The sequence below is a fragment of the Sphaerodactylus townsendi genome, linkage group LG01 (genome assembly GCF_021028975.2).
Source record: "Sphaerodactylus townsendi isolate TG3544 linkage group LG01, MPM_Stown_v2.3, whole genome shotgun sequence".
Classification (NCBI taxonomy): Eukaryota; Metazoa; Chordata; class Lepidosauria; order Squamata; family Sphaerodactylidae; genus Sphaerodactylus; species Sphaerodactylus townsendi.
Window position 1 is genome coordinate 103147296 of NC_059425.1, and position 25139 is coordinate 103172434.

A 25139-nucleotide genomic window follows, 5' to 3' on the forward strand; every position below is an offset into this window, starting at 1 on the left:
CTTTGCTCATCCTCAAGGTCAGCAATGATACGTTCAAGTTCTCCTCGTTCTTCCCTCTCTACTGATTTTAAGATTTGTGCTGGACTCTGTGGCTGACTCACAGGTGATTCTCCCAGAGTTTGACAGTAATGCTGGATAAGGGCATGCTCATCTTCCCTAGTGACAAAAGAGACTTGCATAAATATTTTTATATATATAAAGTATATTAAATTGATGTCAATTGTTTAAAGAAAGCACAAATAAAATTAGGCTGGATTTACATGATATATAGAATAACAACAAAGTGTAAGTTATTGCTAAAAGATGCAAAACTCAGATTTCATGGGCTTAGATAAAAGAAGACAAACTCAGATATCACAAATGATCACATTAATCATTATTTGATGGATGGTGAGAATCTGCTCAGTTCAAGCATGTTTCAGTACACATATTACCAATAAATGGCAAAGCGATGGAATGTCGCAACGACAAACCCTCATGGAGCTGGCGACACTCCATCCCCTCCTCCGTCCATCTTCTCCCGACCCAAGAGCAAGCCAGCCTACATTTAGTAAAAATTCTGGGTGCTGTGACCAGGCTAAGTGGTACATTGTGTATTCATGAAGATCTTTCTTGTAGAAGTCATGAACTGAGATGTGAAAATATATATCTTTAAGGTTCAGGATCGTGAACCATATCTCTTTCTTAAGGAGAGGAATAGCCTCTGGCTATGACACCATTGTGAATTTTGAGCTTTAAAAAATTATTGAGCTTTCTAAGGTTCAAAATTTATTTATTTTTTATTTATTCTTTCAACTTTTATACCGCCCCATCCCCGAAGGGCTCTGGGCGGTGTACAGCAGGTAATCACAAGTAAAATGGGACATTTCCCCCAGATTTCTTATTGAAGAGAAAATACCTAGAGAAAAACTGATTAATATTGTCAGAACTAGGTATGGGCTTCCGGTGGAGGTATTATGATGTGCTGATGCCTCTGCAAGCTGCGGAAGAACATCATGACTGGAAGGCCAGCTGAAGGGTTCATTCCAGTTGAGTAAATCACTCTGAACTAAAGAGAGATTGGGACATAACCCACATTACTTCAAGATGCTCTTCTCTTGGGTAAACCATAAAAGTGGAGGCTGTTGCATTTCACCCCGGAGTTCAGAGCTAAGAAGCAGGGATTCATTCGATTGACTGATCATGGCTATGATGAAAAAAAACCTCAGACACTAAGCACGACCAACCCTCACTTCTTACCTGATGAAAGACAATTAATCTTAAAGAGACATATAGTTTATGCTGAAGAAAAATAACCTAGTGGTGAAATATTCCTTTTTTGTGGGAAATTACAAAAATAGAATAGAATCTTTAAAAATGTAATAAAAATTGACAAAAAAAGTGAATTAAAAAGAAAACGCAAGAAGGCGTCTTTTTCCTCTTCATTTGTATGTGGGGAAAAAAGAAAAGGGGGCCCAGTTACTATGCTTGTTTTTCTTTTCTTTTCAACTAAAGTGCTTTGGAAGAAGTTTGCTACTTGTGAAGATTAAGTTACATGGACTGTTTATTTTGTTTGGTGTAAAAGGTTACTGGAGGACTTGGAATGACAAAAGCTCAGCTCTGAAACTTGGTTGCTATGGTGATCTTTGGAATGTAAACAAATTAAGGCACAAAATTGTTTATATCTCATTGCAGTTGCTGAAGACTGGTGTGCTTTTGATTATATTTTCTTTTTTAAATAAGCTAACATGGCTATTACCAGAAAAAAATATTTGGACATACCCTTTAAAAAAATTATTATGTCTGAAATGTTACAAAAGTTTTTTGATCAGATGACAGACAAATGGGAATTATTTGGAAAAAAAATGAAGAGAAGGTTCACAAAAATAGACCAAAGGTTTTATAAAAATGAAAGCACAGATTAAAAAAATAGAAAGGTCCATAATACAAATCTCTTGAGAAATAAACTAATGATAAATGGAGGGGAAAGCGGGAGTTTTAAATAAAGTGTTGGAAACAGAATTGGACACTAGCTTTACTGAAGTTGAGAGAGAAGGCATTTTATTTGAGATTCAGAGCTATTCCTGAGACAACAGATATTAGACAAAGAATTAGAATAGCCTTGGATTTTTGGATGTTTCAAAGGAAGGTATGAAATGGCTGTTATGGGCTTTCCAGGCTGCATGGCCACGGTCTGCTAGTTTTTTCTCCTAAAGTTTCACCCACAGCTATTGCTGACATCTTCAGAGGCATGTCTCGGTAAGATATGTTTCTCTCTGTGCCACATAAACATAGGTGGGTAAGGATACCACCCTTGAGGTGGACCCCTTGGGAAACTGGAAGGTTTGTAAGGGGACCTGTGACTTGGTGCCCCTAAATTGTTGTGCAACTGGCTCAGAAGGTGGAACTTCAAAGGTACTGTCTGATGGAGGAGTGACTGCCTCAGAGATGGAATTCTCTGATGGGAGAGGAGTTTGGTGCCATTGTCAATAAGTAAATCTCGGCAGGGAGCAGACAAACCCTCTGTAGGAAAGTACCTCAGTGTCAAGGATAAGGAACAGATGGACAGGTAGGTGAAAGAAATTGTCACCTTTGAGAAGATGCATTGAGAAGATGCAAGTTAGGAGAAAAAATCATTAACATAGAGAAGATGCATTGAGAAAATGCATGATAGTCGATGGTAACTGATTAGAATTATTCTTAGCTTTCTTCAAAGGCAGTTCTCGGTCCGACTATTTGTTGGTGGACAGCAATAGTGGAGAGCAGATGGAGCTAAAAAAAACTTAAGTTGTTCAGGCTTCCTTTCTGAACACAGTCTGTTTCTTCTCTGGCTAACCATACACACAGGGACAATAAATTGTTATAATAAATTAAGCAAATTTTGTCACGTTGACTGAAAAATAGCAGTCACTTAAGAATTATTTAAAGTTTGGGTTTTGATTCAGCTGAAGATTGCTTGCAGACAACTCAACGCGTCTGCCTATGCATAAACAGAGAAAGAGAGGAATGGAGAGATGGCCAGGGAGAGGATGGAGAAGGAGATTAATGTTCTTTCATGATTACCTATTGGATATTGATTGTAAGTTTTGCTGTGGATAGATAAGTTTAGTAAATACAAGGAAGATTTATTGGTCTAGGTATCACAGCATGGATACAGTGGGGAAAACTGTTATGTACAGCCACATGGAAATGTTCCTAATATAACAGATGCATAATATAACAATAAATTTGTTAAAATATGGGTGAAATCCAGTTTTTTTTATTTAGCAGATTCCAAATTAGCCCAGTACATGCAGAATTCCTACTATCTTTCTTCAGTAAACAACACAATTCTTACGAGTATAGCTAATTTTGATACCACATTGTCATTAGCTGAAAATTTAGTCTTTTTTCAAGTGTCTTCTGTGCTGGCGTGCATGGGATTATGCAGGTGAAGGCTGACCAGAAGGCTTCTAGAAGAGTGGTTCTCAACCTGGGAGTCGGGACCCCTTTGGGGGTCAAACGACCCTTTCACAGGGGTTGCCTAAGACTCTCTGCATCAGTGTTCTCCATCTGTAAAATGGATAAATGTTAGGGTTGGGGGTCACCACAACATAAGGAACTGTATTAAAGGGTTGCGGCATTAGGAAGGTTGAGAACCACGGAAGCTTTTAAGTGCTTGGAGTGCTTTCCCCTTTCCTATCCAGAGCCAAGTGTGGGCACTTTCCTCAATTCTCCCTTTGCTGCTGTGGAACACCACCATTATAAGACATTGCAGCTGACAGCAGAGAAAGGAGGGAAGGAGAGGAGAAAAGCATGCCTGATAGAAGATCACTTGATGAACAATAGTTATAGGTAAGTGTAACTTCGTTTTCATCATCGTGTCTTCAGTGCAGTCCCACATGGGAGAGTAGCAAGCTCACTTACTATGTCATTAAAATACTGACTGCACTTATGCTTTCCCAACAGCTTCATCTCTCCTGAAGTCATCCTTTAAGTCAAGGACTGCAAATCAAATCTTTGCTAACAACAAGGGGAGGATGACTGGAAGGGAAAACATTCTGAAGTTAGTAATGTGTAGAAACTTAATGTGTAGAAACTTATTAAGACATCTGAGGTCCAAAATAGGCCTTTCCCCACCACTTTGAGGAAAAATCTGAGGGAAAAAATCCCAGTTCAGAAAAGGGTAGAATGAGTTAACTGAGGGCACCCTTTTGGAGCAGCATGGGTATCTCAGCTGCTAGGAGAGTTAAAGAACACTTCAAGTGAGGTGGAGAAAAACAGGGATGGATAGATTTAAAATGTAAATGGTAACCAAACTTGATTATAGAAAGGACCCAACAATCTGGAGTAATAAGTGACTAGTAGTAAGAAAATAGTGACAAATAGTCATGTAAATGGCAGTCAGAGCCCTGTAGACACAAGACCTGTTCTCCCCTAGAATGGGGGTCACTAGGGGACTGACCATCCAGTCTTCCCTTCTACCTCAGGTGGGAACATTTCCCTTGTTGCCAGGAAATGGATGGAGATCTGAAATGGGACTGTTGGTAATGATAAGGTTTACCATAGCAGTAGTGATTAGAATGACATGAAAAATACCTTTGCTTGAAAGGTGCAGTGGTCTGAGAGGTAATACCCTAGGACTTTGAAGTGAGATGACTTTTTCTGATCCTACCTAGAATGGTGTCTGTCTCCTCACTAAAGAGGTCTTGCTTTCAAGGAGAAAATCCTCCCCTCTGGTCCTAGTATTGATGGTAATGAAGAAGCCTTGAGTCAAGTGTATCTCCTTGGGACAACTGAGGAGGCCATGACTCAACTGGCATTGTTAGTCACATGCCTTGAAGTATTTAAAGCATGTTTGCCAAAATCTGGAACCTTCAGGAATTAAAACTTTACCCGGAGTCTTTCAATCTTCTGGTAAGGAGTCAATTAGCTGTGACATGCATTCCCAAAGGAACATTTGATAATGTCAAGTTCAGGAGAAGGCATGGAAGTATCCTTGGAGTCAGAAGAATGAATATTGACAGGAATTTGTCAGAGATGTGGGGAAAGGATGGAATTATCATGTTTTGACATTGAAAACAGCTGTACTGATTATATCGGATGAAGAGATTTGATAAGTGGGTGCCTCTCTCAATGGGTGGCTGGAGATACACGTATCCCCAAATAGAATGAATAGGATGACTGGTGAGAATGATGGAAACCTTGCAGTTTACCAGAAAAACAAGCCCCTGTCATTGACCTTTTTCCTCAATCCAAGGGACTTCAAAAATATCACATCTCAACAAGAGAGATGAATGCCTGTTGAACATAGGGGAAAGTGCCCTCAGACAATGAAGGAGTTGGAGACTGGCGGGGCTGCTAGAGTGTCTGACAGGAGACAATGACAATGGACTGAGGTGAGTGGGAGCCTCAACGAGTGACTCCTGTACTCCAAGGAGGAGACTTTGATGAATGATATTGAAGGGATGGATGACATGGAATATCTCAGTGTGGAGAAGATGAGGGAGATGGATGTGAAGGAGAGATGCTGGATTGATGAATCAGAAATTCAGACTGATGTGCGAGCAACAGCCTCAACATCAAGGATACAATGGTGATCAATGCTGAGAACATATATCTGAGGGACAAACAAGAGGATCTGCCTTGGAAGCACTGGTGATGAGTCCTGTGGTAGGGAAGATAGGGCTTGGCCTAAGAGGTATTTTTAACCTTCTTTTTGGCGTTCTTAATAGAAGCTCCAAAGCAACTCGTATACTCATTTCCATCAGAAGACGGCCCAGATGGAATTATAGGGATTGAAGAGGCAAAAGGCATAGTCCTCTTTGAAGAGTTGCTAGAGGGAATATCCACCCAATATCCACCAGAGTGAAAAGGCGGCAAAATAGGCATATATCAGAGCCATGAGTCTTGCCAAGACAGAAGAGGCTTTGTAGATGTTCATTGTTCTGAGATGTCTTAGTGCCACATTTGGCACACTTGGAACACTTCTTGAATAACGTCATCATCACAGAAGAAAAGATCCTGAGGTAAATTGAAGCACTCATTGAAGTGGCTCCACTCTCCATGGTGGCACAGAGAGAACTGAGGGAAGAGTGCTCTCCCCACCTCCTTTCACTTTATCGTTTGGATGGGAAACCAGCTGCTGTTGGCTCTGTAGGGTAGGGGGGAGAGTATTCCAAATGCTCAAAAGCTTCTAGAAGCCTTCTGGGTCTGTTCTTTATAGCCAGTTTGTCTCTGTGTAGTCCCATGCAGGGCTGCACTGAAGATACGATGATGAACACTCAGCTGCTGAGTGAACAAGAAATATAGTAAAATAATTTTAAACTACACTGAATAATATGATTACAGTCATCATCCCTGCTGAAATAATCTGAAATAGATCCTTATATTATAGGCTACAAACTATTGCTTTTGAACATCCAGTCATGACCAAAACAACATTATTTTAAGGAGCAGAGAATAAACTTTTAGGTGGGTACGCAGGATTGAACTTCAAGGTTATCCTAATTTTTTAAAAATGTAATGCAAGATATCAGTGGTCTTTATTATTAGGCAGTAGAGTTGAAGTCAAATATAAATGGTAAGGTAGCTATCAAAACTTTTTTATGTGACTTGTTTATGGGGCTGGAGTTGGGCTATTCAAAACACATATGCTCATGCTCACACAGTCGCACATCTTCCAAGGCTTCAGGGTCATCTCTAAAGAACAGTTTCAAAAATAAACCTAGGTCAAGCCCTTAATTATGGTGGCACCAGCATCAGTAACAGGCCGAAGATTGAGATAAATAAACCACAGTACACATCACAATAAGCTGAAGTCCAGAGCATCTATGCTTCACTATTTCAACCTCACAAGTTGTACAGAGGCAAAGAAGTGGGTTTATTGATTTGTCTATTATAAGCAGCATATACTGTAACTGTCTGAAAGCTGCCCTTCAGTGAAGGAACACTTGACAAAGGAAGAATCTATTTACAGAAAAGAATCAGGTTTGTTTCTCCCCTGCCCCCATCATTTGCTTTGTCAACTAATTGGTCTGAAGAATATTGTTCTAGCAATCAGAACTTATGTGCCAACAACTGATTATAGATCTGTTAGTACGCCATACAAAAGACAGCTATAAATCTAAGTTATAATACAATCCTAAGTAGAGTTACTCCAGTCTAAGTCCATTTCAATTGGTTTAGATTGGGGTAACTCTTCATAGGATTGAACAGTTAGTGTGACCCACAATTATCACTTTCTAAATATTGTAATTTAATTTTAGGCAACAATCAAAATCTTCCTTTCTAGAAAATAATAATTGGAAAGAACATTCATTTCCTGAGTTGCCCAATACAGAATTGGAAGAAAGCTGATCTAAATGCAAAACTACCCCTGACGGCAGCTTCTGCAAAGATGTCTATGAAAGGGAAAATGTCATGGCTGTGTATTTAAATAGGCATGTATACTACGTGCAGCAAGTGAAGTTCTGGAATAACATTTCATGGGAAAAGACATGGGAAATAACTCATTCAGCTTCAAAGTAGGCTAAATACTAGATGGTTAGTACACAGAAAATTTTAATCTCATACTTCAAATTCATTCGTTCCAAAAACCCCTCGTTCAAGGACACTCTGCTTGTGGCCAAAAAACCAAGCAAATTACAAAGCCCTGAGACTTGAATCCCCACAGCTGAGCTAGGTATCTGCCACCAGTCAATTTATTTAACCGAACAGCCAGATGCTAAGGGACAAGCCTCTAACCTAAGTCACCCCTGCAAGGCAGGACACTTGCAAACTGAGTTTCACAAAAAAAATTAACTTGGTAGCTGTAGCCAATTCAGGTCAAAGAACTAGATTTAGATCAAAGACCCTTTATGTCAAAGACATCACAAAATACAATTAATTAAAATTGTTCAAGGAATATGAATAGAAGAACAGTGAATAGTGAGAATATAAAATAAAAACTCAAATTTAAAAGGGCTTACTAACACAATTAAAGCATTGGTTCAAATGTTACCACACAGGTTGATTTCTTTCAGCACTCAAAGTCCAGTCTACTCCAGAATCAGTCAGGTTTCCAATGAGCAAGACACACACAAGACAAGTTCAAAGAGGGAAAAAAGAGACCGAACTAGAATGAAGGATATAAGCTACCGGTATATGTCCAGCTCTATGCCTGTCCTGGTCTGCTCTTAGTGAATCATACTGTATGTGTGGTTGATGATGTCAACCATGGATGCTGTTGTTAGTCATATAATGTGTGGGTTAGAGGAATTTGTTGATGTGACCAGACCCATCTGCAGCTAAATCCAGCCCCCTATCTACAAAGGGTCTTCTGCCAGTATAATTTCATTCTGCTAGTTAGAATGTATTTTCACAGTTTCCCATACTGGAGAGTGGTTAGGAAAATGGTACACTCACCACACTGAGTTCTCTTAGAGCAGCAGTGGCGTAGTAGTTAAGAGTAGGTGCATTCTAATCTGGAGGAACCGGGTTTGATTCCCCACTCTGCTGCTTGAGCTGTGGAGGCTTATCCGGGGAATTCAAATTAGCCTGTGTACTCCCACGCACGCCAGCTGGGTGACCTTGGGCTAGTCACAGCTTTTCAGAGCTCTCCCAGCCTCACCAACCTCACAGGGTGTTTGTTGTGAGGGGGGAAGGGCAAGGAGATTGTAAGCCCCTTTGAGTCTCCTCCAGGAGAGAAAGGGGGAATATAAATCCAAATTCCTCCTCTTCGTCCTCCTCCTCCTTCTTGTTTCTAGAAATCAACAGCTCACTGGGTTTCAAGCTTGAAAACTTTTCAGTTTTAACTAAGCCTTACAGCCTGAACCAATGTTTGAAAGAACATTTTCTTGACAATTGGTTCCTTGACAATTACTTCAATACAGAAAATTGCTTTTCATACCCAGTTTAATCTAACAAAAGAATTCCAGGCATAATGAAACTTATTCCTTCTGTAAGTTGCTTTGCTTTTTCATCACAACTGGATGCAAAGTAAAGTATGTAAGCATATTTATGCTTCTTAAATGAATAACAAACTTTTGAAAAGTTCCTTCAGGACCAACTACAAGCTTATGCAGAGATAGTGCTGGCTCCCTGTTAAACTGGGAGGCAGTGTTGTGGAATTAGTACAGTGTCTTGATTGTCCAGACCTCTGGGAAGAAGGTCACCAAGAGTCCCATCCAAAGGGGGAGGAAGGGTTTGTGGGAGTAGCACACCCTCACTCAGGCGGGTTTGCCTCCCTGGAGCATTTATCCTGGAATTGAGGCAAAAATGCTGGAGAATAGTCACTGCTGGCCTCCCCCAGTACTGGGACATGGTGTGGGAGGCTGCCGCAGCATCCCAATTCTCCTGCCACTGTTGGCGCAGTGCCGGGGTGTTGGGGGTGGTGGTCCGAAGGGTATGGCTGGGAAGGAGCTGACATTATTCAGCTTCTTCCTGGCTATTCACCAGGTTATGCTGATGGCGGGAAATTCTTCTTGGCTGTGGGTAGGCTGTTTTTTTTTTTTTTTGCAGGCCTTCCCACAGCACCGGGAAGCCTCTCAGGAAACAGCAGGGCAGCACAGTGGCAGCACTACAGCCACCCATCTCACTGCTTGGATGGGGCTGTCCATGACAGTGGGATTGCCTTCATCTCCTGGCTCCACCTCAAAGCAACCTCTTCTACCCATCCTGTCTTCCTCTGAGGAAGGACAGAATGCAAACAAGATTACAATTAAGTGCTGCATACTCAAGCCTCCTACAGCATACTTCAACATATTGTTAACAGAACTGCCCCCCAGCAGGATCTCTCTTCAATCCCAATGTGATTCGACTGTTTATATAATGAGTTAAAAACATTTTCCAAAAGGACATCCAGCCACAATAGCAGCAAGCCTGCTTCTAAAGGATACTGGCATCGCTAACAGAATATTGCACATTGCTAACAAGGGAAGTGGTTTCTTCCTTAAAGACTCCTGGTATAAATGTGTTTACAAAGTTGGGCTGCAGTTCTGAAAGGAGGTTGACCATCAGGAGAAGCAGAATCCTTCGATCAAATCTTACTTTTCTGAAACATATTTGCATTATATTTTGCTACCAAGATAAAATTCACGCAAAAGCTTATTTCCTAGCTGCATCCAGTTCTGAAAACCAAAAGTTACATAGAAGTTGCAAAGATATGACATTTTATGCTTGTAAAGGAAACCATTTAATATGACTCATGTTTATTACTTTCTGAGATCAAAACTCTGTTCTATGGTTGTCCCTAAATGCTGGTGCCCAATTTATGGCTGAACATAAAAGAGAAGAAGACAACATTAAAATGGGTTTTGCACTAAGTAATTCAACACAATAACACTTTTAACACTGACCTCGAAAAGTTAAGTGCTAGCAGGAACTACTCTGTACTTTCATTCTAAACTCTTTTTTTCTGAGCAACAAATTTCTGAGCAACAAAACAAAAATTGTTTTGCAATTATTCTCTCCTCTTTACCAAATTATACCTTTGGCTAATTAACCACCATAAATATTATCTAAATATCCATAAATATCCACCATAAATATCACTAATATATGTTACTATCATGCCCGGCCACGCGTTGCTGTGGCGGAGTCTGGTGAAGTGGAAAAGGAAGAAAAGGGGAAGCGAATGGTTCGAACATGTGTCATTGCACAATGATTGCAAGGGAGGGGAGAGGCAAAGGGCCCCTCGCTCCCCTCCCTCTCTCCCGTTCCCTTGCATGACAACCCTGCAGGTCCCTCCCTAATGCTCCCCTTCCTCTGCTAGGGTGGGTGGGCCATGTCCAGGTGGGCTGATCCTGTCCCTTTCACTCCCTTCCCTTGCAGGCGAATTATCTAGCGTAAAACATGCTGGGAGGCATGAGCTACGTTGTGTTCAAATTTCAGAGTGTTTGGTCCAGCAAACCCCTGGACCCTCCCTCACCTTCCCCTTCCTCCACTAGGGTGGGTGGGCCATGTGCAGATAGCCCGCCCCATCCCTTTCACTCCATAAGGCAGTGGTTTTCAAGGAAGGCATGGTTGGTTCCCTTGTATCAGAGGGTGTTGCTTTGATGGCCAGCAGATGGCGGTGTTGTGGAACAGAACTGTGGTTCCAACTGTCACAAGTGTGGCATGTACACAATAACTGGCACAGTTGTGACATGTACACAACAGGAGGTGTGGAAACAGTATGAAAACCTGGCCGCACGTGAATGCGACGTTGTGTGAAAATTTCAAAGCAATCAGTCCAGTAGTTTGGCAAATTACCTGTCAGCAGAAAAACGAACTGATAGATTTTTATATATATAGAAGATAAGTTTAGATTATTATGCTATGTGGCATTGTTTTTATTTATTTTAATGTTTAATTAGGTCCCTTCTACAGTGTGGAACTCAAAGAAGCTTGTTCCTGCCCTTCCCAAATTGCACACATTACAATTTAAAACAGATATTTTTTTTAAAAAAAAATTGGAGAAACTTTCCTGTGCAGTAGCAATAAATCACGTCCCAGGCTTCAGCCTGGCGACGCCGTTGCAGCGGAGGAGGTAGGACTGCAATGCCTCTTCCCTGCTGGCCGGCGGAGGCAGTCATGTGGCGTGGAACTGCCATGCGCCGAGGGCCTGGCAGCCTATAAAGGGCTGCGCTGGCTTCAGAGAAGGGATGGAAAAGAGGAATTTTCCCTCTGGATCCCTTGACTAAGCCTTTGAAAGAGACTGAGTGAGGCGCAGGGTGTTATTAGCCGCCTTTCCTTCCCTCAGCTAGTTAGAGGAGCTTAGGGCTCTCTTGGCTTCAAGTTGCTGCATTGTTTTGGAGGCCTGTTGAGCCTCGCAGCTGCAGCTACTGGTAAGAGCAGGGTGTGTGTGTGTGTTTTTCCCTGTTGTGGCTCTGATGCCAGGGAACCTCTGGGCCAGGGCAGTGTGGCCCTGCCTGCGCAGCCTTTGATGGTGCATTCATTCCCCCTCCCCCCGGCAAGGGCCATTGGGCTAGCCAGTGTGGCATTGACCGCAGGAATCCTTGTCTCACTCCCACAGGTTACTAGGCTAGGCAAGGGTGGCCTGCTTACCACTTGGCCTCCTAGTTCCACCACCACCACCCCCCGGTTATAGTAGGAAGAAGTGAGGGTGGGGAAAGAAAAATAAACAATAATAATTTTAAAAATTGCCATTTTGTCACATCGTGCTAGGTATTTTGAGGGATTTTAATCATGGCCTTTAGTTATGTGTTATCCTCTCCTGTTTCGGGCCTATTTCTACAAAAGCAGTGAATGAAGTTCAGCATTATCAGTGCTCTACAATAGCCTTGTAGGCCTCCAGGACGCTGTAAAGGCTTTGCAGGCCCAAGGAGGCCATTAGGGGCCCGGCTGGCCCACGAAGGCCTAGGAGGCACTGGCAGGCCTCTGGAGGATGTGTAGGCCTTGCAGGCCCCATTGAGTCCTGTAAAAGGCTTTGCAGACCAATAAAGGCCTTGTGTCTTAGAAGGGGCCAAGTGGGAGGGAGTGGCCAGGTGAGCGCAAAAAATTCTTACTAGTGAGTTGTTTATCCATATTTACTTCATAAGCTTATGGTTCACCACATTAGTGTTGAAATCATGGGTGACTATTGGCTGAACGCAGATTGAGCAGTACCTCGGTTACTGAGATAGCGTTAACAGATCTGCTTATGATCCATCCAGCACAGATTGAACAAAAAAGGCGCATCCTCGCGCTTTCTAAGACAGGAAAAGTTGGGGGTAGTTATGACTAATTTCTAATACCTGATTATAACATTTTGGTGGCTGGCACAAATAGTTCCCATCTCAGGGCTACTGTTTTGAGGAAGGGAGCAGCTGCTGCCAGCACATAAATTTTCCATGTATGTTTCTATTATAGATAGAAAAGGTGAAGGTACTTTTTGGTGCTCATTATGCTAGATATTACTATTTAAAAACCTAATGCTGGCACCTTGCAATGTTCTGTATGTGAGAGAAAACTATTGCAACTGGTTTAGAATCTATACCTCAAGGATATCCTGCAATACTTTCTACAAGTTCAGTTACTTAGAAGATTCTTGGCTGAGATAATGCATGTGAAGGGCTTTGAACATAGCAAAGGGCTATGGTAGGCTGTTAGCAAGGCTTGAAAAGTGATTATTGGGAGTTTTACACAAAAGCTGATTGAAGTGGCACATTAAAAATGGGAGAATACAGTATGAACATTTGGTTTCCTTGGTAAGTGCAGGTCTTCAGTTCGGCACTATGAAAACTAGGGCATTTAACTATTTAGCATGTATACTTTATAATGTGAGCAGAATTTTTATGATTAAATACTGTGACTAAAGCCACCATTTTCCTGACCACCTTTATTAAATGCTGTAATTGAATGAGAAAGAAATTGGCTGGGCTATTCTGACAATACTTCAGTGAGACGGGACAGAAATGTTGTTTTCAGCAATTAACATAACAGCCCTGCTGGGCATCCTTTGTCTTTAGAATGCCCAGTCTGTGGCCTACGGGAAATCTCAATACGGTTTACTACATGGGCAGAGCATGATAAGTATACCTATGTTAAAGATGACAGGGCTTGCCTGATGGGCCCTTGGTGGACTGCTAAACGGTAGTTGAGATGGCAAAGGAATTGCCTACCCTTTTCCTGGCACCATAGTACTGTCCATTTCTTTTACCAGAGCTGTTTCCATTTAATGTTGGGCAAGATTCTCGGGGATTGTACCCAGCTGGAGGGAAAAGATTTCTGCTTCCTGCCAAAAGGCAGAGAGATGCAAACACCGGCATTTAATGTTACTGTGTGGTTCTTTTGGCACTAGGTTATATTGTCAAATTTGTCAGAGGCCTTGAGCCTAAGACAAGTGACAGCAAGATTTTAAATAACTTAGTAATTAATAATAATAATTAATAATAATGATAATAATTCTCAAAACGGGAAGATTTATAGACACATAGCCAGCTATATTGAAATAGATTATTCATTAAGCCTGGAGCTGGCTGACCAGATTACCCTGTCTTGTCGGAGCTCAGAGGTTAACTGGGTCTGGCTCTGGTTGGGCAGATTCCTTGCTGATAAAGTTAATTATACATGGTTCAATGTTGACATTTATACCATGTACAAATCCATCGGAAGCGATCATCTCTCTGTGCCTACTAAGCGACACTCAGGGTTTTATCACAAGTTGTCGGGACTCGGCACAAATGAGATGTACTTTCCTGCCTCATACTCTTGTACATGTGCAGTCTTAAGCAAGTAGTAAGGGTTTCTTAATCGTTTCTACTTGATTTCATGTTCCCTTCTAGTGCTCAGGAAGAATTGTTGACAATGACGGTTGACAGGGTTTCCCCACGTTGCCAAGTTTTGTGCCCTGGGTTTTCTTTTAGAGGGAACGTGTCTTCACTGGATTTTCCACAGGTCTTGGATTTATGAGGACAAGTGTTGTTTATGGGCTTGAATTCAAGCGCTCATGGATGTGCTTTCCCGTTAGAGCACCCAAATTTGTCAGCAGGGTCGTAGCACTGTAAAGGGCCTTTAGGCCCAGTTTGCACAGTCCAAGGGCGACCATACGGCTTTTGGCCATCGGTGTTCATTATGGCACGCAAAAATAATACCGTCAGAGCCTAGCGTGACTATCCAGCTGCTTTAGCAAGGGTTGGGCACTTAGCCCAGGAGTTGGTGTTGTTATGTGAACTAGTTGGCATTTCTTTTAAGGCTGGCTTTTCCAGGTATCACCACAGATATTGCCAACAGTTTAATTCGTCACCAGATGGACTGTTCCCGCTTCCTGGCCCCCAGATCAGCCGTTGGACTAGGACAGCACTCGACCATGCACGGAGTCCTCCAGTATTTATTGGTGGGTGATTTACTTGATCTTGCTTGGCCAGGAGGCCTTCTTGTGGCATTAGGGGACTCCTCCAGGTCTCCCCCTTTAGTACTTGACTACTGGATGCAGTGGGTTCAGTCTTCCCCTTCCTGTTCCGTTATACTAGAAGGTAGCGCCTTTTTAAAAAGTGAAGTTCCACAGGCCATTTACTTTGCCAATATGTCATTGGTGACGACAATCTGGCGATCTGGCTGGCCGGTTCCAAACTGCCCAGCCTGACGAAGGGACAAATTTAATCCACACAGAATCAGCATGGTTCAGTGGTTCAGGTATGGGGCTAGGACCTGGGATTAACCACATGAAAACCCCCACTGGCACCATGGAAGCTTGCTGGGTGACCTTGGGCCAGTCACACACTGTGACTTCAGTTGCTTAAGGAGTAAGCCCAGGGGTGACATGATGGCAGGCAGGGGCAAACCACCTCTGCGACCCAGTGTGGGTGGTGTTAAAGAGTGGTGGATGTTAATCTGGTGAACTGGGTTAAATCCACACCGCAGGGTCTTCATGCCCAGTCAATGAGGCAGCTGTGATCCCAGCTCTGTGACCAGCAATTTCAGGCACTTTCTTTCACCGGAGATGGGTCTCCCCTGTTTAGATGGTAGATTTTGTTTTATTTTATTGTATCCCACGTCTTATTCAGATGAGAAAGTGCTAGAACAACAATCTTTCTGACCTTAATGGCACAAATTAATCAATTTAAAATAAAGAATATGATTCCAGCAACTCTCTTCACTCCAACAGCACTGGCTGTTTGAAGTAGACTCCAGGATAAGTATTATGAGAATATCCCAACAGTGTTGATCCTGCTTATACTTAATCTTAATCTTATACTCAATCCTGGTTCTGTGCTATTACTCTTAGTGGTGGCTTGGGATTTTATCACCAGGGTTTTTTCGGCCGGGTTCATTCCGCATAGGTGCTGCCGTGGCAGTGGCATCGGACAGTCACCCCAGAGCAAATTTGGACGGTCAGTCATGGGTGTCATTAGTTAACAAGGCGTATGTTCAGCCTCAATTTTCTCTAATTTATTTATCTAGTCTCGTCGAGCCAGCCAACTGGAGTATGGATCAATGGACACAGCTTGGACCATTGAGCCGGTTGGTTTGCCTCATCGATCAGAAGGAAATGGAGCCTCGGTGGGGACTCCATCGTTATGCTAGCTGGTTCGGTCAACATGGTTTGCGATGTGATGTGCTGCCGCCACTGCTCTATATGGAAGTTTCCTGATGTGGTTCACCGCTTGCCATGGCTCCACAGCTGGGGGGATCATCATCCCTGCTCAGAGGGGCATTGGCTGTCAGGCTAGTTGTTTACAGCTTGGAAAGCTGCATCGGCGGCTCCATTGGCCAGAAAATATGGTTATGCCTATCACATAGGTGGGCATAGTGGAGTGCTATCAGCCCTAGTACAGTGGAGCCTAGCACAAAAGTGCACTCTAGCTGGATCCTGCTAGCTATCTGGGGCTAAGCAGGGGAGGCCCTGGTTCTCAGTCAACAGCCGTAAACTGGACCATGTATATGAGATGCAAGGATATAGCCAAGTGGTTTGGGAGTCATGCGGTGAGGTTATCCCGCAGGTTGAAGCCTCCCATTACCAGACAATATAATTTTGCCTTTTTGACAAACACCTGTCCGAGTTGGGCAGGGGAGTGTGCTGACAAGCCATAAGACGCACATTATTGCAGTAGCTATGGTCTTTGGAAGTGAGACCTGCACGGCCGCAGCCCACGTGGTACAGGATATGGGCGGAGATGTTATCCCACAGTCTGAGTTATCCCATGCGCAGGAAGTGCAATTTGAGCCAGATGGAGTTTGCCTGTCCGAGTGGGGATGGACATTTGATTACACACCATGAGGTGTACTATATTGCAGTGGCCAGGCAGCACACAATGGAATGGTGGCTCCGGGCTCGTGAAGCTGGGGCGGGAGCTGTTGGTTTAACTGCTCTGTGGCGGTTTTGGGCATAAGAGCACATCCTATTTGGGAAGGCAGTAGCTTGCATGCCGGACCTTCCCACATCGGGGGCCTCCATATGAGGTCCGAGGTGGTGATAGAGCTCGTGAGGGCAAGCCTTGGGGCTGTGCCGAGAGCTCACTGCCCGGCAGGAAGAGGTATCACAAATTGGGTTTGTGTCCATGTGGCATCTAGTAACTTCCTGTTCCAGTTCCCTTGGGGGATGTGCCGGACAGGGGTTCTGTCTGAAGGGCCTAAGGGGTCAGCTGGGGCTGCCCTATAACCAGGTTCAGCGGTTCGCTGCCTGGGGGCCAGGATGTGTTCTGTTATGCTCCCCCAGCTTCAAGGTTATTGTTATATGGTTAAATAAATTGGGCTGCGGCCGACTTCTTTTCCAACAAATATATGAGTTTCCACACATCCACACACAAAAAGAAATAGTGATAACAGGAGGAAGAGAGAGAGAGAGAGAGGAATGAGAGAAAGAAAATGATGAGGTGGGGCAGAAAGAGATAAAAAGTTATGGGGTAGGGGCAGAAAGACAGAGAAAAAATAGTAATTGGGTGGTGCAGAGTGTTATGGGGTAGGGAACAGAAAGAAAAAATGATGGGATGGTAAAGGCAAAGGGGTCATGCAAGGGAGAAACAATGAAAGACAGAGAAGTAGGGGGAGAGGGGAGGGAACAAAGGTTGGAGAAATGGGATGCCTGCTCCTACAAGTTTCTTGTGGGTCTCCACTCATTCCCTCCAATTGATGAACAACTTGTTAGCATCTACTTACACACTCCCTGTGGTGGAGCTCCCATCTGTAAGAAAGGAACCATTGCTCCGTTCCATCTGGGCAAGCCTAGAAGACAAATGGGACCTTTGACAAAAAGAAGGAAGACCAACCTTCATTCCATATGAGTCTATTTCACATTCGACAATTCTTGCTCCAACCAGTAGCAATAATTTAAAATAATTTAACTGCTTAAGTTTTTATGTTTATCTTATTTAAAATGTAGTCATTTTCTCTGTATCATGTCAACCCTTTTATGTAGGTCTGTGTGTATGTGTGTGTCATCAAGCCACAGCTGACATGACGACCCGGTAGGGTTTTCAAGGTGAGAGATGTTTGGAGATGGTTTATCATGGCCTGCCTCTGCTCACAACCCTGGTAGTCCATGGAGGTCGCCCATCCAAATTCTAACCAAGGGTGACCATGCTTAGATTCTGAGATCTGACAAAATTGTTAGCCTGGGGCTTTTCAGGTCAGACCAACATAACTCTACTAACAGATTAATCTTCTAGAGTTTAGAGCTATTTTGTCAAGATCTATCTTCAGCTTCATCTGCCAAAATCTTCACACAAGCAGTCGTTTCAGTTAACGGTACACCTGATCAAACTCATAGGAATTCAAGCACAACTAAACTAATTCTCCTGTGCTGTGCATGCTTCCATATGGATAAATCATTGAATTGGGATTATAATGTGGAAATACATTCCATCTTCAGAGGATGCCAGCCACAGATGCAGGAGAAAAGTCAGGAGAAAATACTACTGGGAACATGGCCATACAACCCATAAAATCCACAGCATCCTAGTGATTCCAGTGGTGAAAGCTTTCAACAATACATAGACATCAGTAACACCTGTGAGGATAATAATTTTATTTTGGGAAATCTGACACAGATAGATGGAAAGGAAAGTTGGACTTTGGAGAGACATTATATATCCAGTGTGCAGTATTTACCATTTTGTTTTAAACCACTGACAACTATAATGCTACTTAGTGTCAGTTTAACATTAAACATTTTTATCTCACTGTTGACATTAGAGGATCTCATATAAGATGTCATGAATATATTTCTGTTTGTGCAACCAAGGAACTAAATTTAAAAGAAAATTCCATTCTGTAACCTCAGTCAATTTTGTGTAATCAGAAATTAGAATCATTTGTTTGTTTTTGCTTCTTACCTGCTGGCATATTGCTCAATCCTGGAATGGGTATCATCATGATACAGTTGGGGAGACTGGGAAGGGCTACTGAACAAAATAAACAACGGGGGAAAATGAAATCAACACTAGTTGACCAACACTTCATTTACTGAAAAAAGAAATTGTTTAAAATATTCAAAAAGTAGCTGATGTTACTAAGTGGTTCATGTAAATATAACAGCAATTAAGAAAACCATTTATTAGGCTTTTCTTTCATTGGAATGAATAGGAGATGCAGAGGAGCAGTTATGCATGCCAAGGAACATGAACTAATTTTAGAAAAACATGCAGGAGAAATTCTTAGAAGACTATACCTAGCAGCCTTCCAGGCACAAGAATTGCACATACTTACTCATATTGCTCTGGCCACATACTAATAAGTGTAATTGGTCTGCAAGAAGAAAAATGGAGAGAAAAAAATGTAGGACAAACTTGTAATGTATAAATAGAAGAGACTAGCCTGTATTCAAACTTACGTTTCTAGATTGTCACCTTCAAGGACTGTTTGAACTGGCAGGTAGCCAAGCCGAGGGTGTTTAGCAAAATACTTCTTTGATCGAAATTTGTTTTTTAACACCTTGGTGAAATCTCGGACATCTTCTCCTGATGTTGTCTAGGAAAATGTTTACATAAATCAAATAAAATCTTCACATTTTTAGGACTGGGTAATACATAATATTATCACGTTAACTGAAGACCAGTGGCAAAGTACAGAAAACTACTTTAAAAGGCCACAGCTAAAGGCTGAACGCTAAATAAGTAAAATAATGTATTGTCAAAGGCTTTCATGGCCAGATTCAACTGGTTGTTGTGGATTTTCTAGGCTGTGTGGCCATAATCTGGTAGATCTTGTTCCCAATGTTTCGCCTGCATCTGTGGCTGGCATCTTCAGAGGGATATCACAGAGGTGACATGACATCAATAACTATTTACCAGGCTAAAATGTTTCATTATTGAGCAAGGTAATTGAATGCTTGTTGGCTGGATAGTTCCTGTATGAGGCAAATTGTTTACATTAAAACCAGAGGGCATACATTGAAAATGCTTGAGGGAAGAATTAGGACTAATAAAAGGAAACATTTCTTCATGCAACATGTGATTGGTGTTTGGAATATGCTGCCACAGGAGGTGGTGATGGCCACTAACCTGGACAGATTTATGGAGGAGAAGTCGATCCATGGCTACCTCCTTGATCTGAGAGTGCAAATGCCTTAGCAGACCAGGTGCTTGGGAGTAGCAGCAGCAGAAGGCCATTGCTTTCACCTCCTGCATGTGAGCTCCAAAAGCATCTGGTGGGCCACTGCGAGTAGCAGAGTGCTGGACTAGATAGACTCTGGTCTGATCTAGCAGGCTTTTTCTTATGTTCTTATGTTCTTACATCCTTCCCAATCTGGTTTTAGGGTTGGTTATGGGGCTGAAACAGCCTTCATCACCCTTGTGGGTGACCTGCACTGGGAGAGGAACAGAGGGACTGCAACTCTGATGATTTTTCTGGATGTTTCAGCAGCTTTCAATATCATAGTTTACAGTATCCTTTCTGGGCTGGGATTGGGAGGCACCATTCTAAAGTAGTTGCAGTCCTAACTAAAGGGTAGATTTCAGAAGGTGGTGCTAGGGAACTGCTGGTCAGCCCCATGGCCTTTGGTCTGTGGGGTCCTGCAAGGTTCCATCTTGCCCTCCATACTTTTAAACATCTACATGAAACTGCTGGGTAAGGTCATCCTGAGGGGACCTAGGTGGCACAAGGAGGCAGCAAAAAGAAGAAAGCTCCCCCCTCCAGTCACTAAAGAAACCCCCTTGGGTTCTTTTGGGTGGCACAGGTCTGAATCCTGTGCCAGGGGCATTTCCCCACGCCAGTTTCAAGAGCTGATTTCCTCCCCACCCCCAACACCCCTGAATTGGGGTGCAAAACTTTTTCAAGATCTTTAGCGAATATACAGAAAGTTCCCTTGAATTTTTCTATTGGACCAAAAATATTACACTCGACATTCTGTACATTTTGGAAAGACAGAGAGCTGCAGGAAACTGCATTATAATGGAATTTTGTTTATGGGATTTTACATGTCCTCTAATATTGATACTGTATGTTATCTAATATTAATGCAAGCTTTTTAATGAGGGAGTAAGGGGAGGGAGTAAGGGCTATTAGTTTTACTTTGTTGTGTGTTTCACAAAAAATCTGTGTTTCAATCAGTTCAGGGGAAGAAGCTGATTGACCACTGGAGTTAATAATTTCAAAAGGAGAGTGGTCATTTTTTGCTTCACTGTTCTGATATCCTCTCTGATACATTTTGAAATCTGTTTTGTACCCAGCACCATGTAATCTAGTTAAGTCTGCAGTGCCTCCTGATCTTAATTCAAGAAAACTATAAATGTAAGCCTTTGGGGGACTTTTCCATTATGCTCTGAAACATCTTTTAATATCTTCACCTTCCTCATTTTTTGCACTGTTCTTCTTAAATAATAATTCTGTTGGCTCAAATTAATGATTTGTCACCTGGCTGTGAGACTTTCACAAGCTTCTTTGAGAATGAAGTCCTATCACTCTGCCCCAACCTCCCACTGACGATCAACACAGTAAGGGAACTGGAGGCCCTCTTGGCTGTCTTCTGGTTCTGTATTGGATCACTTTGATCTGATCTCTGCTTCTGGTGTTGACAGTGCTCACAGTTGTAAGACCTACCACTTGCTCTCTGGACCCATGTCCTTCTTAGTTGGTGAAGGCCAGCAGTGAGATGCAATTGGGCGCCCTGTTGGAAATTGTCAACTGCTCTGTATCACAGGGAGTTTTCCCAGGGAGGCTAAAGGAAGCAGTGATACAACTGCTCTTGAAGAAGCCATCATTTTTTTCAGTATGTAATTCCATAACTACTTTCTCAAACAGCTGTATTAAAGCAATTTGTCAGAAATTGATGTTTGTTGTCTGCTTGTCATTGTGAACTGATACATTTGGGAATTGGGTAAGGGACAAGAAAGAAGCACAGTCAAATATTATCCAATAGAAAAAAGGAAGAAGGAAGTAGATGGTACTGACCACCCTGACAATTGCATCTTGCACATTAAACTGAAATAACCTGAGAAAGTTAAGCTGTTTCCAAAGATATTAACATCACAGCAAAATGTCCTTGATATCCTCCATCCTCAAATATAATGCCAGCTACTGAAACAGTAACAAAAGGTGTGAAAAGGCCTTTCATTACTAATATAATCATCACCACAAACCATTAATCCTCTCCAAACCCCAATGAACCCAAAATTCAAAGAGCTCTTTGAGAGAAAAGTATGAAGTTACTCCATTAATGCAACTCCTATCAATTACCTGAACCTATTAAAAATTAAGCTAACAGTAAAGCTAACAAGATCCTTCTAGAAAAAAAAGGTAAAGATCCTTCTTAAAAGTATGTAGCGTATTCCTGGCCTTTCTATAAACCAGTTTGTTGTCCTTGTGTGGTTTTCAAATAATTCTGGAAGGTTTTAAGATTGGTTTATTGGTTTCTAAGGTGCTGCATGCACAAAATCTATTTCACTTTGCTTGACTTATTGCTCTATTTGTTCTTAGCCAGAGAGAAAAAGTGCTGAAGTTGACCTTTTTTCAATTTCATAATTTCCCGTTGAGGCTTAAAACTAGACAGCAGTTACCCCCTTCCTGCCTTTACACCTCTTTGCCATGAAGTTCAGTCACTTCTGTTTTGAACGTTATTGTGTTAAAAAAAACCCTGAACAGTTTAAATTACATGAAAAAAATTACTTAACCTATCTTTCCCTGTGCTTGAAATTTTTATCATAAAACAGACCTTTAAATAATTTTTTACAATTGCTTTAATTTAAGGGAGCAGGACAGGAATTCTGTAATTTAGTTCATAGCTTGTCTGTAACCTCTTAGAATTTCAATAACAGATTGATTAGCTATTTGTTTCCAGCCTGCCTCTGCTGTACATCATGTATTAAATACTATCATTGACTTTATGTTAACATGCAATCCTCCTTTTAACATAAAGAGATAGGGATTCCTGTGGTTAAAACTAGGTAGTGTGCCATATCATTCAGTCACAACTACACTACCCTCATTATATTGCAATAATACTTCATTATCAAATTCTACCAAGCCATAAATTGGATTATAAAAACATTGACAAATGCAAATGCCCACCCTCTTATACATCAGACTGGATCATATGACTTTGCTCAGCTAAGTTCAGAGTCATCCTATAGGAGAGCAGAGTCATCCTATAGGAGAATACACCTTGCATTGGGGAAAAAGTTTCCCAATTATTGTGAAAAGGTAGGATCCAAGACACTGCCTTGAGAGGACAAGGTTGCGCCAGTGGAGCTGCGGTGGCGTAGTGGTTGAGAGCAGGTGTACTCTAATCTGGATGAACCAGGTTTGATTCCCCGCTCTGCTGCTTCAGCTGTGGAGGCTTATCTGGGGAATTCAGAGGCTTATCTAGGGAATTCAGTGTAGCCTGTACACTCCAACACATGCCAGTTGACTGACTTTGGGCTAGTCACAGTTCTTCTGAGCTCTCTTAGCCCCAACTACCTCACAGTGTGTTTGTTGTGAGGAAGGGAAGGGAAAGGAGTTTGTAAGACCCTTTGAGTCTCCTTGCAGGAGAGAAAGGGGGGATATAAATCCAACTCTTCTTCCTCTTCCTCTTCCCCTCCTGTTGTTGATCAAGTCCATTCTATGCAGTACCATGGGATTGTGAAAATGCAGGCCAGCTGCAGCTATTCGATTTCTGAGTTTCTAGAAGTTTAGCAACTTTAGAATGTTCCTTTTCCTCTGCCTTGAGCCAGCTAAGTTTTTTCTGCATAAATGTCACATGATGGAGGCAGATTTCTCCTCCCTCAGTTCTCTCTTCACTGCTGTGGAGGAAGTTGATAACGCAATAAGCTGCCTGCAGCAGGGACAGGAGGAACGGGTGTGTGCCTGCACAGAAGACGCTCAATGAACAACAGTTACAGGTAAATGCAACCGTGATTTCATCTTTGTCTCATCTGTGCAGTGGGACAATAGCAAGCTCACTTACGGAAGAGGTGGGTCTGGGCTGAAAGAGTGATTGTATGACAGCTCGGCTGCCTGGCTCCTTGAGTCCACATCGATGCAGTAATTTCGGATGAACATGGATGGTGATGACCACATCACTACTCTACAGAAGTTCTGAAGGTTGATATTTGCAAGGAGTGTGGCTGACAGAACCTGCACCGTGATAGGATGAACTCTTATTGGGAATGGGAAGTCTTTATTGAATTATGGAGACTACCCACCTAGAGGTGGTCTGTGAGGATGCTGTGTTGCCTTTCTTAGGATCTCTAAAACATATAGAAAGGTTATCTTGTCTGAATGATTTTGTATGCTGTAAATATAATAGCAATGCCCTTCTAACATCTAATATGTGCAAAGTTTGGTTCACTGTTTTCTGCAGATTTGGGGAAAAATAGACAGGACAATGTCTTGAGCCATATAGAAGTGAGAAACCACTTGGGCAAAGAACTACTTCACAGTTTAGGACACTCAGTTTTCCTACTCTCCTTGCTGATGTGATGGCTACAAGAAATGTGGTCTTGTACAATTAAAAAAACCACAATAAGCTACTTGTTGCTAGTAGTTCGAGACGTTTATACATAAATTGCGATAAAACCAAGTATAAACCTGATTGTAACACTGGTTGTTTTACAGGTGGGTGCAAGTTATTAAGATTCTTAAAGAACCTTTTTGAGTGAGGTGCCAAAAATACTGATAAGAATCAATTGGTGTATGAAATGCTGAGATAGCAAACCGGTGAAACTATATGGAAGCTGTAGAAAGACCAGTATCCTTAAGTGACAGTAAATATTACGTTATTTCAGAAAATGTATACTATTATTATTATTGTTGTTGTTGTTGTTGTTGTTGTTGTAGATTTCACAGCTGCCAGATCTTTAGCTGGTTGTTGGCTTTCATTACAATTTGAGCCTCACCCAGAAGCCTAGGAAGTTGTAATGTATCGGCGTAGTATTCATGTGGATCCCAGCAGGGCTGCCTTCTGAATTTGACAAATGTTAATTTTGTCAATTCGAAGTTGTTTCAAGTGCTGCCTTAGTATTTTTGTGATGGTGCCCAGAGTGCCAATTACCACTGGGACGACCTCAGCTGGCTTGTGCCATAGACGCTGAAGCTCGATTTTCAAATACCGATATCTAGTGACCTTCTCGTGTTCTTTTTCAATGATCCTGCTGTCACCGGGGACTGCTATGTTGATGATGCTCACTTTCTTGTCCTCGATCACGGTGATGTCTGGTGTATTGTGTTTCAACACTTTGTCCGTTTGGATTCGAAAGTCCCACAGGATCTTGACCTTCTCATTTTCCATTACTTTCTCTGGACAATGTTCCCACCAGTTCTTAGCTGTTCTTATGTTGTAATTCTTGCATAAATTCCAGTGGATC

The 25139-nt window shown here is 42.2% G+C and overlaps 1 protein-coding gene across 7 annotated transcripts in view; it reads right to left on the bottom strand.

Annotated features, from left to right (window-relative positions):
• The window catches only part of UTRN (utrophin), a 438418-nt gene that overhangs the window by 22989 nt on the left and 390290 nt on the right, over positions 1 to 25139 (bottom strand). For all 7 annotated transcript variants that reach the window (XM_048489265.1, XM_048489284.1, XM_048489276.1 and 4 more), the window contains 5 exons: positions 19190 to 19326; positions 19066 to 19104; positions 18693 to 18761; positions 17518 to 17583; positions 1 to 156 (listed from right to left, as the gene is read on the bottom strand). In XM_048489265.1, coding sequence (XP_048345222.1) covers positions 1 to 156; positions 17518 to 17583; positions 18693 to 18761; positions 19066 to 19104; positions 19190 to 19326 — 467 coding nt within the window. The remainder of the gene's footprint in view (positions 157 to 17517; positions 17584 to 18692; positions 18762 to 19065; positions 19105 to 19189; positions 19327 to 25139) is intronic.